General features: G+C 37.3%; 2 protein-coding genes across 2 annotated transcripts; one reads left to right on the top strand and one right to left on the bottom strand.

The window, feature by feature from the left end:
• Nucleotides 1-8,445: 8,445 nt before the first annotated feature.
• F5147DRAFT_577590 (uncharacterized protein) lies at nucleotides 8,446-9,150 on the top strand (the record flags this gene model as incomplete). Its single annotated transcript, XM_041431402.1, has 2 exons — nucleotides 8,446-8,714; nucleotides 8,775-9,150. Coding segments are annotated over 2 exons (645 nt in total), but the record flags the coding sequence as incomplete, so codon positions are not given.
• A 6,490-nt stretch (nucleotides 9,151-15,640) lies between these two features.
• On the bottom strand, nucleotides 15,641-16,401 carry F5147DRAFT_774080 (uncharacterized protein; the record flags this gene model as incomplete). Its single annotated transcript, XM_041441555.1, has 4 exons — nucleotides 15,641-15,897; nucleotides 15,951-16,031; nucleotides 16,080-16,266; nucleotides 16,318-16,401. 4 exons carry the CDS (start codon nucleotides 16,399-16,401, stop codon nucleotides 15,641-15,643), a joined length of 609 nt encoding a protein of 202 aa, XP_041292366.1.
• Nucleotides 16,402-16,824: the final 423 nt, after the last annotated feature.

Here is a 16,824-nt window from a genome sequence, read left to right as displayed (position 1 = left end):
CCATATATTTCTAGATTCAAGGTATAGAGCTCTTCCAGATACTCCTCTGACACTAAGTCAGAGAGAGAGTATCTTAATCTATCCTAAGTCTTTTGATCCTTGTACATGTTTCATCTCTGAGTTCATTTCCCTATGATCCATTGTAGAGACTGATTCCTGGCTAGGCTTATAGAGACTATTCTTACCTTAGTGTTATGTTTGCACTTTTGTAGCTTACATAATAAAGTTACCTTTTCACCAGTTACTAGTATGAGTCTGAGTCTTTAGCAGTTTTCATGACAGTTCCTCTCCTCTGAGCCTTGAGCCTGGTCCAGAAACCCTTTAGGGTCAAATAGCAGCTAGGTTCTGCAAGACCCAACAGATTATTTTGAATCACCATCAGAATTGTTGTACCCACACTGTCTCACTTACTAATACATTTCCACATGCTTGTACATAGCCTTACCCCTCTGCTTACTGATCTGCTCGGACTTGTCTCTAGTATATAAACCCCTGTAGATACTCCTGTATTTCCTCAGTCTGAATATCATATTAGTCCTCGCACTAGGTCTCACACTAAGTCCTTATACTAGTTCTAGTTCTCCAACTTAGTCAATATCCATCTTAGGCCTAGGGAGGAATTCCCTAGGCCAGAGCTCCACTCCTCCGATCCTGAACTCCTCCGAGTTTCCAGAAATTTCCCGTGGTCCTCTGGACCTATTCTGCTTTGGACTTTGTCCCTGCAGCCTTTCCTCTGTTTGCTTCTACTCAGGATTTGTCCTGAGTAGCCATTACACATATCCCTATCAAGGACGAAACTCCATTGTAATTTCTGGAATCTTCCCACTGTAGGACTTGGAGTCCTTGTGGCCTCGTAGAGGACTATTTCCTGATGCATGTTGAAATGCTAATCATTACCCAAATCATTTCCTATCATATCCAACTCAATATGCACCAAACCCAAAAAACATCAGACATCGCATCGGGTTTCACACTGGCCTATTGGATATCACACACACTCGTCCTACCTATGTCCAGTCTCATTGTGCTAGCCTCACTAGGTGCATAGTTACTTTTTTTTCACATCCCTAACATTGTTGACCACATTATTACATGTATTCCCATAGTCCGCAGTACATCATGTCTTATTACATAGGACATTGGATCCTAAATATTGCACTACTACTTTTGCCTATAGGATTCCGGATTTCTACATATCTACATAAATATTGGACTCCCCATAGCATCATCATCATCTGAATAGAGGAGAGTCATTCTCCGATGCTTAGGGGTCAAACCCAATATCTTGTAGTTCTTAGTTGACATTGCAAATATCATCATTCCTTCACCGTCCGTATCCATCATTATTATTATTGCGCATACCACTTGCTTTCCCAATGCTCACTATTGTGTCACTATTAGTTTCCAATACACCAAACCCAAACCCGATAACCCGAAAACATCGGACCCGACCCTTTTGCATCGGACATCATAATTATACCTTTAGACATTGTTTCCCATGCTCAGATTATTGACCCCACATCACTCACTGACCCCCAAAACTATCCCCAGACCGCAGACCCCTGGGTCAAACACACTTGTCTCACCAAGTATATCAGACTAGGCAGTGCAAGACCACAACATAAAGATATCAGTATGGAGCCATCTTTGTATAACCCCACCCTGTGTTGTATACCTACACTTCATGTGCCCTCATATTGCACATATCCTCAGTCATTCTAGTAGCAATTCTCTTTAGGGTCAAACATATCTATTTAGATATAGCAATATAGATCATTCATTGGAGAAGAATATGCTTTTAAGTTTATTTCCTTCTCTATTATTGTGTTCACCACAGTAGGTATTATGAGATAGTGTTTTAATAGTGTCTTATGAAGATGCTGGACCACAAACTTTGATGGTCTGAGTGTGAGTATTGGCAGTTTGTTCTTTAGGACTTATAAAAGGTAAATAAGAAACTATGCTCTTAGCCAAGATGACCAAGACATTATAAGACATTATAATTTAGTAAGATATCCAAGTCATCTGCTAATCTTGATAAGCTTAATGACCTACCAAACTTAGCTAATCTTATCAGACTTAGTCAAGTCTTTTAAATTTCTCTAGAAATATTGTAGTTCTTCTAATGTATGAAAAAAAGCTTTTAGTTCCCAACTCCAGAAGCCATAAGACCTTATAAATGCAGAGAATCAACCATACAGTATATGTGTTATACATTCTCTGGACAGCCTTTCAATATACATCTATCCCACTGCAATACATATAGTGGAATGTCATTTATGACAATATCTATGATCCAGTTGTGAGAGCATTAGAGAGGACTAAGCTCCAGAATTATATTAATAATGGCAGGCCTATCCTAGGTAGCAGTGATGGAATTCCTCTAGAGGACAAAATACTATTATATGTAGTATCTGATTGACAAAAAATATTACATCACTTTATATAATAGAACCTTTAGCAATTTCAATTTTAGGTATCTAAGAACTTTCTGGTTCTTTCTAAGCCAGATTGGATTGCTATACCAGCCCATAAAAGTATCGCTGTCAGTGTATGGTAGATAGATGACCATGTAGAGTATATCATCTTTGAAGTGTAAGAAGTTTTCTTAATCTTTATCTGAACAGAATAATTCAATTATAGTTTGGAAGTTTTAACATTTCATTTAAAAAAAGAGAAGATTAGATAGTGAGTCATCTGATTTAGGGTCTATTACTGATGATAAACCTAAGAATAATAGATAGGAGAGCTTTAAAGTTAAGGATATTGTTGACTTGATATTTATAGAGGTAAATCATCTAGGTACTATACACTTATCTTTGAAGCTAATGAAAGAGCAAGACAGTTCCATTTATATCATATACAGTGGAAAGACTTTGGATCTAGGAATAACTGTCACTTTTTAAAAAGCAAATCATAGTGAGTTACAAGTCTTAGATACTAAAAATCATAGCTAGCTAGAATAAATGACTAGGGTGTTAAATTTTTAAACATAAAGGCTTGGACAACCCAGACAAAATACATCAGGATTACTACCTAATATAGAAGATAATTGATTAGCTAATTGCATTAACAGCTATAAGCACAAATCTAATGAAATTTGTAATAGCATTATCACCAAATTATGAGACATTGAATTATTCCCAGCATCTATATGCCAGGATTTCTAAGTACCATTAATGGCTTTGATAAGAGCTCCTTGTTGGACTTAGGTTTTTAGAGATGAGCTTGACTCAGAAGGAGCCAAAGGAGTGGCTGAAACCTTAAATTGTCGGTGGTATATACAGTAGATATTTTTACATGTACGCTATGCATTTGCAACTGATTCACTACATATTAACTACCGAAAATCCTATACTCCTCTAGAATCTATGAACAAGATAATAAGCTGGTAGCCTTCTAGGCCTACCTCACCTCCTCTCAAAGTAAACACATTATGCTTTGCTATGATATACTCTAGCACATTCTACTTATCTATTAAAACATTTAGGAGTAAAATGATATTATACAAATTATCAAGTATCTTCAGAATACTGCCAATTTAATGACAGGCTTCTTATGTGTCCATTTTTACATTAGGAGCTAGAGTACTCTATCTCTGTCCTTTGATGACTATGCTAGCCAAATTGTAAGAGCCTTTATATGAGCCTTTCTGCAGTCTTAATTTTCTACTTTAGACTTTGTCCATAGTAGTCTTACTTCTAGTTTCTGATTGTCTGCTAGATTTCCTGTGCTTTCAGATTCCAAACTTTTGTCTTTTAGCCCTCAGAGGTTAAGGGCACATACTTGGATAAGAGGTGCAGCACATGAGTTAAAGCCAAGCTCTTCAAATCTGACTCTTGAGCATGTTCTTAATAGTATGCATAAGACTCTCTTTTTTAATAGAAAGTAAGATACAAACCTAAGGACAATAATGTTGAAATAGACTTTCATAGATTGAAACACTGCCTACTAGGCTGAAACAAATCTAATAAATTATTCAGAAACCAGAACATTTCATAATACCTTCATATAAGACTATACAAGAAAAGAACAACAAACTAAATCCTTCCAAGAATTCACTAATTATCTCCTATTAAAACTAGAAAAGTTGGAGACCATGGACTTAAGGACTGGCAAGAAGTCTTACTATGTATAATAGTATTATCATTCTACATAACTTCATATAAGACCCTCAAGTAATAAGACAGTGAAGATATCTAAATAGGGAAATAATACAGATATAGACACAGAATGGAAATAGGTTCAGAGGTAGGTATAGATGAATTCTGAAGATGCAATAGGAATAGAGACTGGGATAGATATGAACCAAAGTTCCAAAGAAGGAGATATTTGGATATTTGATTAGAAGAAAATATGTTCAAGATGGAATATACAGAGGGTAAAAGGAGTAAGCTAGCTATGGAGATCCAAAGGTTCAGAGATTATGTATAGAATTGGGACAGAGGTAATAGGGCTGATCCTACTGAGATATAAAGAGGTCCTTAGTTTATAGGTGAAATTCAGCTTGAAATTCATCAGGCAGGATATAGAGATTAGACAGAGAATAAGTCTAGAATATGAGTTATGATATTGGTGAAATATTAAATAAGAACCAGGTGGAAAGCTTATAGTTTTCTTTCTTCAGCTTCTCAAGAAGTGTCTAGGTTTTCAAATTGAGCATATTAAGGAAGTAGTAGTAATGTACTTCCATTGTATCCTGCTATCACCTAGGTAAGAAACGACAAAGGTGCTACTGCATAACATCCATGATAAAGTCATGTACAAGTTGAATGAACTTGGTGATATCATGAAACTACAGTTATTCTATAAAATCACTCATAATGTGAGATATTGCTAGGTATAAATGGATACATACTACATTAATAGAAGCAATAATATTAAGCTTCAATAATCAGTCAACTCCATGTTCATCTAAAAGTACTACTTAGTGCTCACTATTATTTATATATCTAATATTACATCTATCTCATTCTGGTATACTAGCAAGAAGTATTTGAAGTGATTAAGGATAGGTTTATTTTACATGACTATCATTTTTTTCATCAATTTAGGCTAGTGTTCATTTTCTTCTTGTTACTCATGAATGCATTTTAGAATAACCTCAGATCCTAGTTATCATAACTCTTTTGAATCAATAGGAAGCATTAGGAGTGCTAATATATTCAGTCCAGTGTCAGATCAACCTAGAATTGTAATATCACCTTCTCAAGTTGATTAGAATAGTAATATCCAAATAACTACAAGTGGGTTTTTGTGCTATTTGCCATCTGGTTTATATTTTAACCAGCATTAACAAAAGGTTCTCAGCTGATAGATATACTAAATTATTTGAAGGCTAAGGTGGACCAAGCAATTCAGTCTTCAAATAGGCTCACAGAGAGTATTAAGGATGTAGAAGAGAGAGTTACCACCCATGTCACTGAATTCATAATCTAGAAGACTGAAATCAAGGCTGATATCAATGCTCACAACAAAGCAATCTCCTCAGAAATCAACAAAGTGCAGGATGAAATGTAAGCAATGAAGAAGCATCTGAGCAATAGGCTTAATGAATTAACTGCATCCTAGCAGACTTTTTTATATAGAATCTTGAATTTATTCAAGCAATAATAGTAGCTATAGCAATAGTGATATGTTCAAAGATGTTATACTAGGATTGCTGTGCATTAGAACATGTAGCAAAGGTTTTCCATCCCATAAATCCTCACCTATATTATATAATAGATGGAAGATAGGTGTCCCTTTTATTAAACACCATTAAACCTAAATATATTAGACATTGAATTTTACATTGCCCAATATAATGAACACAATAATAAAGAAGATGTTAAACTAACTAGTATATCCTTCCCTAAAGTTGGACTATCCTCTGTCTATGCTGCTATATCTAAATAGACATGTTCAACTATAAAGAGAATTGCTACTAGAACAACCAAAGATATGTACAATCTGTATGTGCACTAAGTATAGGAAAATAGCATATAGGTATGTGTAAGGTGTAAGAATAGATGTGAGGTGGAAATAGAAATGCTAAAATGATGTTGTTACACAGAGCCTTGCAGTGGCTGACAAACCTATATTTTAAAACTGTTTGGTCACAATGCATCTAAATGTAATAAAGGCAGACATACCTTCAACTCACGATCTGTCATCTTATATTCATAACTCATCAATCTTATTAAGAATTTTGAGGCCAAAATGTAGGTGGATACTAGTATCACTCTATATTATTTTAAGGTGTCTTACAGAAAATTTACAGGCTAAAACAACTGACCATGTTTCATCAACAACAGACTTATGGTCTGTTGACCAGACAAAGGCTGCATATTTAGGCTTAACTGCTTACTAAATCAAGAGGAACACCTCAGGCAATTGGACACTTGTTAGAGATATATTTGAGGCACATAGTGGGCACAATCTTGGATGATATCTTATGGGATTATATAAGTGTATAGTAATTATCAAAGGGCAGTTAAGTAAGGTATGTGCTTCACCATCTAGGTTTTAATCTCTGTATACTGAGCTCTTGGAAAAGCTTTTCTGTATTACCGCTAACAATACTAGCAATAATAACACCACTTGCAACAACATCAAGATGCTACTTCACCACTGCCATATATACAACTTCAATACCACTCAACACTATCTTCCCTGCCTTGCCCATATGGTTAATCTCACTATCACTGATGTTATGTCAGTTGTCACACACATTACCAACATCAAGACTACAACTGCAATCTGGGAGTTTGATTCATCACTCCCTAATAATCATTTTCTTAGAGACTTGCTTGATGTTATGGCTGTAGTGCATATACTTGCCATTAAGATATGCTCTAGTACTACTTATAATTTCTATCAACTAACATATCTTATAGATTCAGTCCTCAGTGCAATACATCAAATATTTTGAAACCTTGCAAATTAAGTGTGGTATCCTGATGCCACTCAAAATCTCCTTCTACAGTAATGTACGCTGGAGAACTGCTAATGAGATGCTTGAATGCACCTATCATCTATGGCAGGTTATCAATCTTTTTATCTCCTCTGCTAATAAGCTTTTTGGGCCAATTACATCCATCTGATGCTATGGACAGGTCACTAAGCACATCCCATAGACTGCATATACACTTAGAACATTGGACTGGGAGTGTATGAATGATGTGTGAACCATAATCTCAGTAGGTCACAACTAATTTTTCTTTAAAAATATTAACTAAGATTTTTAGGATGGTAACAATATATAACAATACTTTACCTCTAAATGACAACCAACACTATAATGAAGTAGTTACAGACAGCTTAGGAAGCAAAGAGCAAGCTTTTACAGTTTGCACTGTACAAGGAAGCCATCCAGAAGGGTCTTGCCAAAATCAAAAAATATTATAGCAAATTTAATAATAAGCCTATCTACATTCTTACCCTTGGTATGTCTATCATATCATGTTGTATTTTTGACTAATTAAATTTGCAATACTGCACTCATACTATAAACTCGCATACATTACAATGGCTTGGGGCGGTTCTGAAGAATAAGCCAAGAAATGAGCTGCAGGAAATCTGCATGCCAAAAATTGGTATGATGAAGCTCTCAAGATAGTTGAAATGACAATGGTAAAGTATTATGCCACACATAAACCACTCACCAGTACTATCAACTGTGACTCAATAGTTGAGACTGTCAAAACCATTGAGTCTAAATATAATCATCATCACTATGTGTTAGTTCAGCAGACAATCCAAGAGCAGAATTCTGGATGAGTGGCTGAGCTTTATTGTTATCTCAAGGACATGCCAGAATATGTTACCAAAGATACAGATATTATCTAGTGGTGGTCAGTGAGTATGTCTAATATGTCTCAATGAATTTTTTTATCTCACTTTACACAGAAATATTTGTTGATCTATCCTATCCTTGTGAGAATTGTGATGAATGTTTGTATGATACTGGTATCTTCAGTTCTGTGCAAATGACTGTTTTTAGCAGGCACAAAGATTGCAACAGATCATTGCTCACAACTTAGGACTGACAAATTTGAGCAACTTCAGATCCTCAAGCATGCATGACAAGATTCTATTGTGGATAGGGCTATGTCTAATTCTTTAACTACACAGGAAGTCTTACTGGAGGAATTTAAGAAGCTCTTGTCCTTTGACAAGAACATGGCTGAGTGGGACCATAATGAGGAAGAGATAGTCATTGTGTAGTTTGCATTTCTTACATGTTTTAGTATTAGATGTTTGTTGTGTCAATATGCAACCATTTCACTCCCAACTAGTTGCAACTAGTTTTTGACTAGTCTTAAATTTCTTGTCAATGTCAAACAACCAAAACCAGAGTTAGCAAAATGTAAGGCAACTGCAACCACAGTCCAGTTGCAACCATTCACAGTCTAGTCTAGTTGCCAGTTTCTTTTGATCCAGCAACTGAACTTTAAACACTACTCAGAATCAGCTAATCTGCAACTATTTCAGAGCCAATATTTCATTTCTGAAGCCAAGGTAGACCAATTCAAGGATGACATTCAACATCAAACTAGTGAATTCTTTATAGTAGACTCAACAATATCGAGTGCTTGTATAGAGAACTGGACTACAGCCAAAGCTGTGGACAATGATGAAATTACTGTGTTTGATCAGACTGGGATTTTTCTTTTAGCATATCATTACAGGCTTATTGAGTGTGTAGCTGAGATGAAGCATAGTAGTGAACTGTACACATTTTAACTCTCATTTGTACTATGCTAATTGTTTACAAATGGTGCAAAATATAGTCTTGCCATAGTTAATAGACTGCTTAATGTCTGCAGCGTGGATCAGGCTATCAGATACGACATTGCATGTTCATTTTGCAAAACAATTGCAACAAGTTCTATCGGAGCCAAGGTAGCTGAGCTAAATCTACAGAATGTTATAAATACCTTCCATGGCTTTTCTCATGACTGCCACTATCAGCTTCAAAATCACCCTTTATATCTCAATGGCCTAAGACTTGAAGACCTTAAGACTTATGAATACATCTTCACTAGTTTAAACAGTGTTGTAGTTTTGATCAGACATGTGTCATACTTCCATTGGATGCAGTTCCTTGACCTCCACTTTAATCAGTGGAATATGAACAGATACTTTGACCTCAGTATGTCTTTTTGAGCACCTAACAGTAATAGTTTTTGACAATTCCAGGTATATTTATTTACAATAACTAATATGCCCTTTCTTGAGGAATTCAAGCAGCTCTATAATTTTATAGATGTGGACCTCATAAGCTAACACAATAAAAAACATGATTACCTCAGCAAGGTTGCTATAGAACCTACTTCAGATGCAATCACAGTGGCTTACATTGAACAGCTTGAGAAGCTTCAATATGCAGAGTTCATCTTTGCACTCTGTTTATTTATTTAGTTCTCATTGCATATTTTAGAGCAACATATGGCTATCTTACTTCCATACCTTTTCTGACATACACTCCTGCAAATTTTGCTCATACCCCTGGGCTCAATGCCACTGCTCACAACAATTCTAGAGCATTTGAATCTGAACATGCATTTGTACTATGCAAATATGAGCTGCAATTAAATGTTGTTGAAGACTTCAAGCATCGTCATAGCATTATGGAGCAGTGGCTACTGCATGACTCAAAATATGTACAAGTAGTTGATATCCTCAGGAATATCAATTCATTCATTTGGTTGAAGAATTGGAGAGCTTAGTTGTTTGGCATCTTTTTGAGTTATCAAAGGCTAATCTTACCAGGCACTGGTAGGCACTTACTAGACATTAAGATAAGTGATGTACTCATGGACTACTACAGGCCACAACATGCAAATGTATATCTCAAAGACCATTACATAATGTTCAGCTGCTATCCAAACAGCTTTAGAGAAGTATAATGGACTTGCACTCTTACAAAATCCACTATGTTCTATATTTGACTATTCCAAAAATTGTTGAATATGCATCTCTTGGTGAATTCTCAGTTCTGAAACACTCACACCACAATATCCTTACAAAACCATGAATTGTATCTACTAATCATAAAATGGCCGCAAAGTATTTCAAATTGATATGATTACACAAAGAGATTGTATAGCTCAATGTTGAGATCAAATGCTTACAGAGTTGGGTTGAGTATGAGGACAGGACCATGTTGGAAGCTATTAATTCACTCCTTGCTGAGCTAAAGATATTGCATGTCAAGCGCCACCATATCAACAACAACCATTGCAAGTGACTTCAACAAATTTACATACTCAACAGATACATAGGTGAACATCTTCCTACAGACCATACAGTCATTGCACCCAATGAAGACAGAGATGATGAGGGTAGCATGAATGATCCTGAAGATGATGCTATGAATGAGGAGGCTATGAGACTTGAAGATTTAATGTTGTATTCTTTGTAACTTTCATACTGTTAATTCTATGTCACATTGCTTCAATCATAGATTCCTGTGTTCTACCATTCATATTGGCATTGCAAACTCTATTATCAAAACTAAGACTTCAGAAGCAAGTTGAGCTCTGCGCTGATCCTTTCTAACACATTCAATTGTCAAAGCCCTATTTGGAAATCCTACTAGAGCTCTAGCTAGGAAAACAATACTACTCATTATAACTAATTTACATGATAATACAAACAATTAGGGACAGGATCCAGCTCAACAGGGAACGAGTGAGGTGACATAGATAACATTAAGTAAGACAACAAACTCATCTTACTTCTTGACTGCACTCACTTCACTGTTGTCTTATTCAATGTTGTCTATGTTACCTTACTTATTCCCTGTTGAGCTGTATTCTGTCCCTAATCATCTGAATTATCTTGATCTGTAAGGAGAAATTGTAAGTTTATCATTTAAATGATTTAAGCTACTGTTGAATCTGTTTTTCAAGAAAGATCACTTTGATATAAAACTATCAGCAGCATTCAAGTTCTTAAGGAAACCAGGACACTTTTGCACATTCCCTTATATCATTACCACTGTTTCATCTTCTTGTCCCCTTGAGACCAAGGCTAAGATGTCCACAGTGACAATTATTCATGATATCTTGCTTAGTTAGTTGGCTTGTGCCACTTGTCTATTAGCACTGGTTCTGCTAGGATAAGGTCAAACTACTCAAAAGAATACTTCACTTCCTGTGTCCAAGGGCCATAATCTTGAAACAAATGGAGTCACAAAGCAGCATCCTACATGTGTCATACAGCCTAACGACACTGGTTATCATGACCATATACTACCTGGTAGCACTGACCTGCACCAAACTGGTTTAGTGCATAGACAACTAATATTTTTTCATAAGCTTTATACCCAAGAAATCACTACTATAAAACTATTTTCCTTTTGATCTAAAGTCAGACTGAGGCTAGGCATTATTTTTTTAAATTTTTTCTTCACTTTTTAAGTTTGTATACAAGTAGACTAAATATTTTTGTATATTTAATTCTGCAATGAGTTTTGCTTAGTCAGCTATGAGGATGACTCAGAAAGATTCTCACACATATCAGGTGACTGTGAAAAATATGTTTGTGTAAGGTTACCCTATGGGAAAGCTTACAAATCTTTAAATACATGTTCTATGACATTATGCTATCAATCAATTCATTAGCCACAGATTTCAAACACATATGGACACATTATGTAATAATTTCTCACTTTTTTTCTAGCTAAGTCATCGAGGAATCACTTGACCTATGGGTCATGCACAGCTCCTGCTGATTTGTCATTATATCACTTGAATATTTACTTTTGACTTAAATACCATATAACTTAGTACTGCCAAACTAAAGTTACAACTTTAACTGTGAGAAACTAGTAGTACAGCCACTAATTTGTCTATATAAGGAGCTGCTTTGTGCCTAATAAAAAGAGAGCCCCCAGTGTTTTTTTATCCTCTCAGAATAAAATTATAAGTAAGGTGTGAATTAGCATTCAGCAAGTGCAGTTCAAGGTTGGAGCTCACTGTGTCTGACAACTAGCAAGACTAGTTTTCTTTTTTTTATTTCTCCTGATTGTTTTTCTGTTTTTCTTTCTTTCTTTTTCTCTCTGTGTCTGTGTCTTCTCTGTGATTGTCTCTATTTTTGTCTCTCTGAAATGGTGTCTGTTGTTACAATCACTCGTGAGCCCCCTCTCTGCTACTCTTTCCTTGATCATGAATGACTGACATGGCTTTTGTGCCAGACAATAACCAGATCCTTGTTCTGCTAAGTCCCCAAGCTTGGCAGTTATAATCCGCTGTAGGACTTGGAGTCCTTGTGGCCTCGTAGAGGTCTATTTTCTGATGCATGTTGAATGCTAATCATTACCCAAATCATTCCCTATCATATCTGACTCAATACACACCAAACCCGAAAAATATCGGACATCAGACATCGGGTTTCACATCGGTCGATCGGATATCGCACGTACTCATCCTACCTATGTCCAGTCTCATTGTGCTAGCCCCACTAGGTGCGTAGTTACTTGTTTTCACATCCCTAACATTGTCGACCACGTTATTACATGTATTCCCATAGTCCACAGTACCTCATGTCTTATTACATAGGACATCAGACCCGAAATATTGCACTACTACTTTTGCCTATAAGGTTCTGGATTTCTATGTATCTACATAAATATTGGACTCCCCATAGCATCATCATCATCCGAGTAGAGGAGAATCATCTCCGACGCTTAGGGGTCAAACCCAATATTTTGTAGTTCTTAGTTGACATTGCGAATATCATTGTTCCTTCACCATCCGTACCCATCATCATTATTATTGCGCACACCGCTTGCTATCGCGTCACTATTAGTTTCCGATACCCCAAACCCGAAAAACATCAGACCCGATGTAGGGATTCATTTCTGGCTGGGCTTGCAGAGACTGTTTTTACCTTAGTGTTATATTTGCACTTTTGTAGCTTACATAATCAAGTTATCTTTTCAACAGTTACCAGTATGAGTCTGAGTACTCAGCAAGTTTCTATCATATTTCCTCTCCTCTGAGCCTTGAGCCTGGTCCAGAAACCCTTTAGGGTCGAATAGCAGCTAGGTTCTGCAAGACCCAACATTGTTCAGACTCTCCATTTGAATTGTTGTACCCACACCGACGCTTTTGCATCAGACATCGTAATTGTACCTTCGGACATTGTTTCCTGTGCTCGGATTATTGACCTCACATCACCCACTGACCCCCAAAACTATTCCCAGACTGCAGACCCCTGGGTCGAACACATTTGTCACCAAGTATAGCAGACTAGGCAGTACAAGATCACAACATAAAGATATCAGTTTGGAGCCATCTTTGTATAGCCCCACTCTGTGTTGTATACCTACACCGCACCTTTAGACATTAGCACACCCCACTTAAAGTCTATCTGTAACATAAAGCCCAATGAGACCATACAAAGTTACTGTACATGTAGGCATAACCTTTGCTTATCTGTGAAGATCAATGAATCTCAATGATTGGCAGCACTGTCATGCTTTCATTGTTAGAACCATCCTAGTTTGTAACATCTGTGAACTTATGACTATAAACTTGTGTCTCTGTTTCTTTGCTTTTTCTCTCTTTCTCTCTCTCTCTCTCTCTCTCAATGTGTATGTGTAGTGTGTTGGCAACTGTCTGTGCTAACCATCTCTGTGATCACTGTCTCTGTGTTTTGTGATCATTGTTGCTAACAGTCTCTGTGATTGTGTTAGCATTTCTGTTTTAGTGGTTTTTTTTTGTTTCTTTCTATTAACTCTCTTAAGTACCAAATTTTCAGTCTCATTCTTATTCCAGAAGTTTGATGTTGTCTCTTTTGTCTACTGAAGACTTAGGGTAGTCTTATGGGGAGACTTTAGACATTGACAGTGACACCTGACCTCATATATCTGCATGTCATATGGAGTCAGGGTAGTCATTGCAAGTTAGACTTTAGTTATTAAAGAGGTGACTTAATATTGAAGTCCAAGGATGCCCATTCCTGAGTCTGTTTAATACTCATCATGAGTTCCTTGGTAGCAGGTACAATATTAGGCTAAGAGTTTTATAGAGGCTTTGACTAGGCCTGACAGTAGTTTCACCTGTCTTTGTGTTGAGGGAGAATCTCATTGTAACTCCACATAACTTGCTACACTAAGTTTGTATATGAATCATTGTTGCTGTATGAAGTGTTAGGAAGAATGTCTGTTTCTTTTATGTCACTACTATATTGTTGAAGTGACTGTGCCCCTTAATATTTTTGTTATTGTTATTGTTAATTACTAACTGACTGGGTTCTGTTTCTCTTATCACTGTGTTTTATATATCTGAGTGGCACCATTAATCTTACTAATTAGTAAATATATCATATATCCCATCTTGTTACTAGTTAGTGACACAAATCACTGTTCCCTCATACCAGCAATAATATCAGCAAATCAGTGGTCCCTCAGGGAAAATTGGAGCTCCCCATAGCAGGGATAAGGTGCTGTTGCCATTATTACCCTAAATAGGTATGAGCAGAAATCTCTGAATGCAGTCACTAATTCCTTGTCGCTGCGCTGCACTTTCTCACAGCTACCCATGCTCATTGTGTGTAATGTTGAGCTTGTGTCTTTCACTCATTTTCTACTCAATTTTTCCTGGACCTTCTTTATTCCACCTTTCTAGGCCGCAATACCATTTTCTACACTTCAAGACCTCTCATTACTGCCAGATTGTCTTGCAGGTCATCTATAGTGGTGAGCTCATTGCTTCCCTCGTCATTTACACTCATTTTCTACTCAATCTTTCCTAGACCTTTGTTATTCTATGTTTTTGTGCTGTGGATATAATGTCCCATGCTTCAAGAGGTCTCATTGTTGCTGAATTGTCTTGCAGGTCATTGGTTGTGGTGAGCTCATTGCTTCCCTCATTGCTCACAGTTTTTACATCCATGTTTTACTAGGTATTTGTTATATTACACATGCTACCATCTACTCTCTCGCCATCATTTATTCTTGTGCTTGTCTGGCTCCACCTCGCATATGTTCTGCACTCATATCTCCTCAAACCCCATACCGAGGCTCAGTGTATCAAGTATGGCAGGTTCTACAACCAGGATGATATGGATTGTGTGGCTTGCCGGACCCATTACCTTCAATCTTGCCACCAGGTGTGATCACTGCACCACTAAAGGTCTTGTGAATGAATGACTTCAGAATATTGTTCTTGTGATGCCAAGATATGGATTGTGTGGCTTGCTGGGCCCAGTATCTTCAATCTTGCCGTCAGGCATGATCACTGTGCTGCAGGAGGTCTTGTGAATGGATGGCTTTGAAATATTGTTCTCACAATTCCCATACCCTTGTGCTTGTGTCATGGAAGAGGTGGTTGGAACTTGGCTGCATATTCACCTGGGGCAGAAAAATATTGTCTTCATATGGATTGTGTGGTCCATTGTTGATAACAGTGAGTTCCCCTTGATCAGGTGGATGGCTGCTTATCATATCTACAGGTAATGTACTGGAATGATCTGTTGATCAAGCTGCCAATGAACTCGCCTCTTCCTCCACCACCTCCTCTGCCTCCTCCACCGCCGCCACTGCCTCCTCCTCCTTCACTTCTGTGTCTTCCACTACTTCTGCGCTCTTTGCTGTGGAAGCCTTTTCCCAGTGCTTACGCGCCTTGTAGATTTGTTCGCCATGTGCCTAGTGTTCCTTGTTCTTGGCAATGTGTTCCATAAGCTTATCGCTTGTGAGCTTCGTCCATGAGCATGCTCCTTTGAAAAGTAAGTCATATAGCTTGATCAAGTCTTCACAACACCCAATCTTTCCAGGATTTTGAACAGTGCCAGGAAAATTTTCCAGTGCAACACCATAAGTTTTCACAATCTTGCCTTCATAATTATTGTAATTCATTTTAACCTTCTTTTTTGGTGGATGACTCAAAGTAGGAAGAATAATATCTGTATGACTAATGTTGGGAAATGGCCCTGTGAAGACCTGCGGCTCAACCTACCAAGTCCGTCCTGGATGTGCTGGCGGCACAGGCTAATAAGTTTTGTCAATGACAGTTGTTGGCTGGCTGTGCCAGCAGTATCTACATGAAAGTTGAGTAAGTCATGTTCATTATATGTTTTTTGCTTACCAAAATTTCCCACTACCCAGGACTCGACTTTAAGCACAAAGCGCTTTGGCTCCATGCTGAGAACATCTTTGATAAATGACCCGACCTTGGCTGTGTAAACAAGTTTTGGCTCGTGGTATTGTTCAACATCACCCTGAACCGCAATATACATTCCCTCAAGGACTGTACATGCTTGGATGCTAGTCCACTGTTTGACTACTGGTAAGTAACATATATGTGTATTATTTGATATAAGTACCTCAGTCTGCATTGTTTTGAACATTGCATTGACGTCCTTTTGTAATGCCTTAGGGTTTGCATGTGTAACCTTCACACACGACATGCGAAGTGTATTAACATTCTCCAGCGGTTCTTGTCGGCCAGCGTCAAGTGCAAATAGCTGGACACCAACTGTGTCCTATTGGCCTTGATAAATGCAGGAAGTTTTAGTTAATCCCCCAGCACGTCCTTTTATTTGCATCAGTCCTGGTGCAAAAAAAATTATGAGTTGGTACTTGGTAAGTACCTTCATTCTTGTCATTTAGTTTTTGTCTGACAAATGCATTCCAAGGATCAGCATGGCATTTGTTGAAAATGCTTTTGCTGGCATGGAGTTATCTTTGTGTCCACTTCAAAGTTCTGTTTGACAGTGAGTACTATGAACCTTCCTGTGAAATAATTGATCTTACTGGCCATTTTCTTTGGCAATAGTACAGGCCTCCTCTTGGTACACATTTTGCACTGTTGTGATAGCATTGGTGAGCTT

The sequence above is a fragment of the Suillus discolor genome (assembly GCF_016758755.1).
Source record: "Suillus discolor strain FC423 chromosome Unknown F5147scaffold_30, whole genome shotgun sequence".
Classification (NCBI taxonomy): domain Eukaryota; kingdom Fungi; phylum Basidiomycota; class Agaricomycetes; order Boletales; family Suillaceae; genus Suillus; species Suillus discolor.
This window is presented reverse-complemented; position numbering and strand designations above follow the sequence as displayed.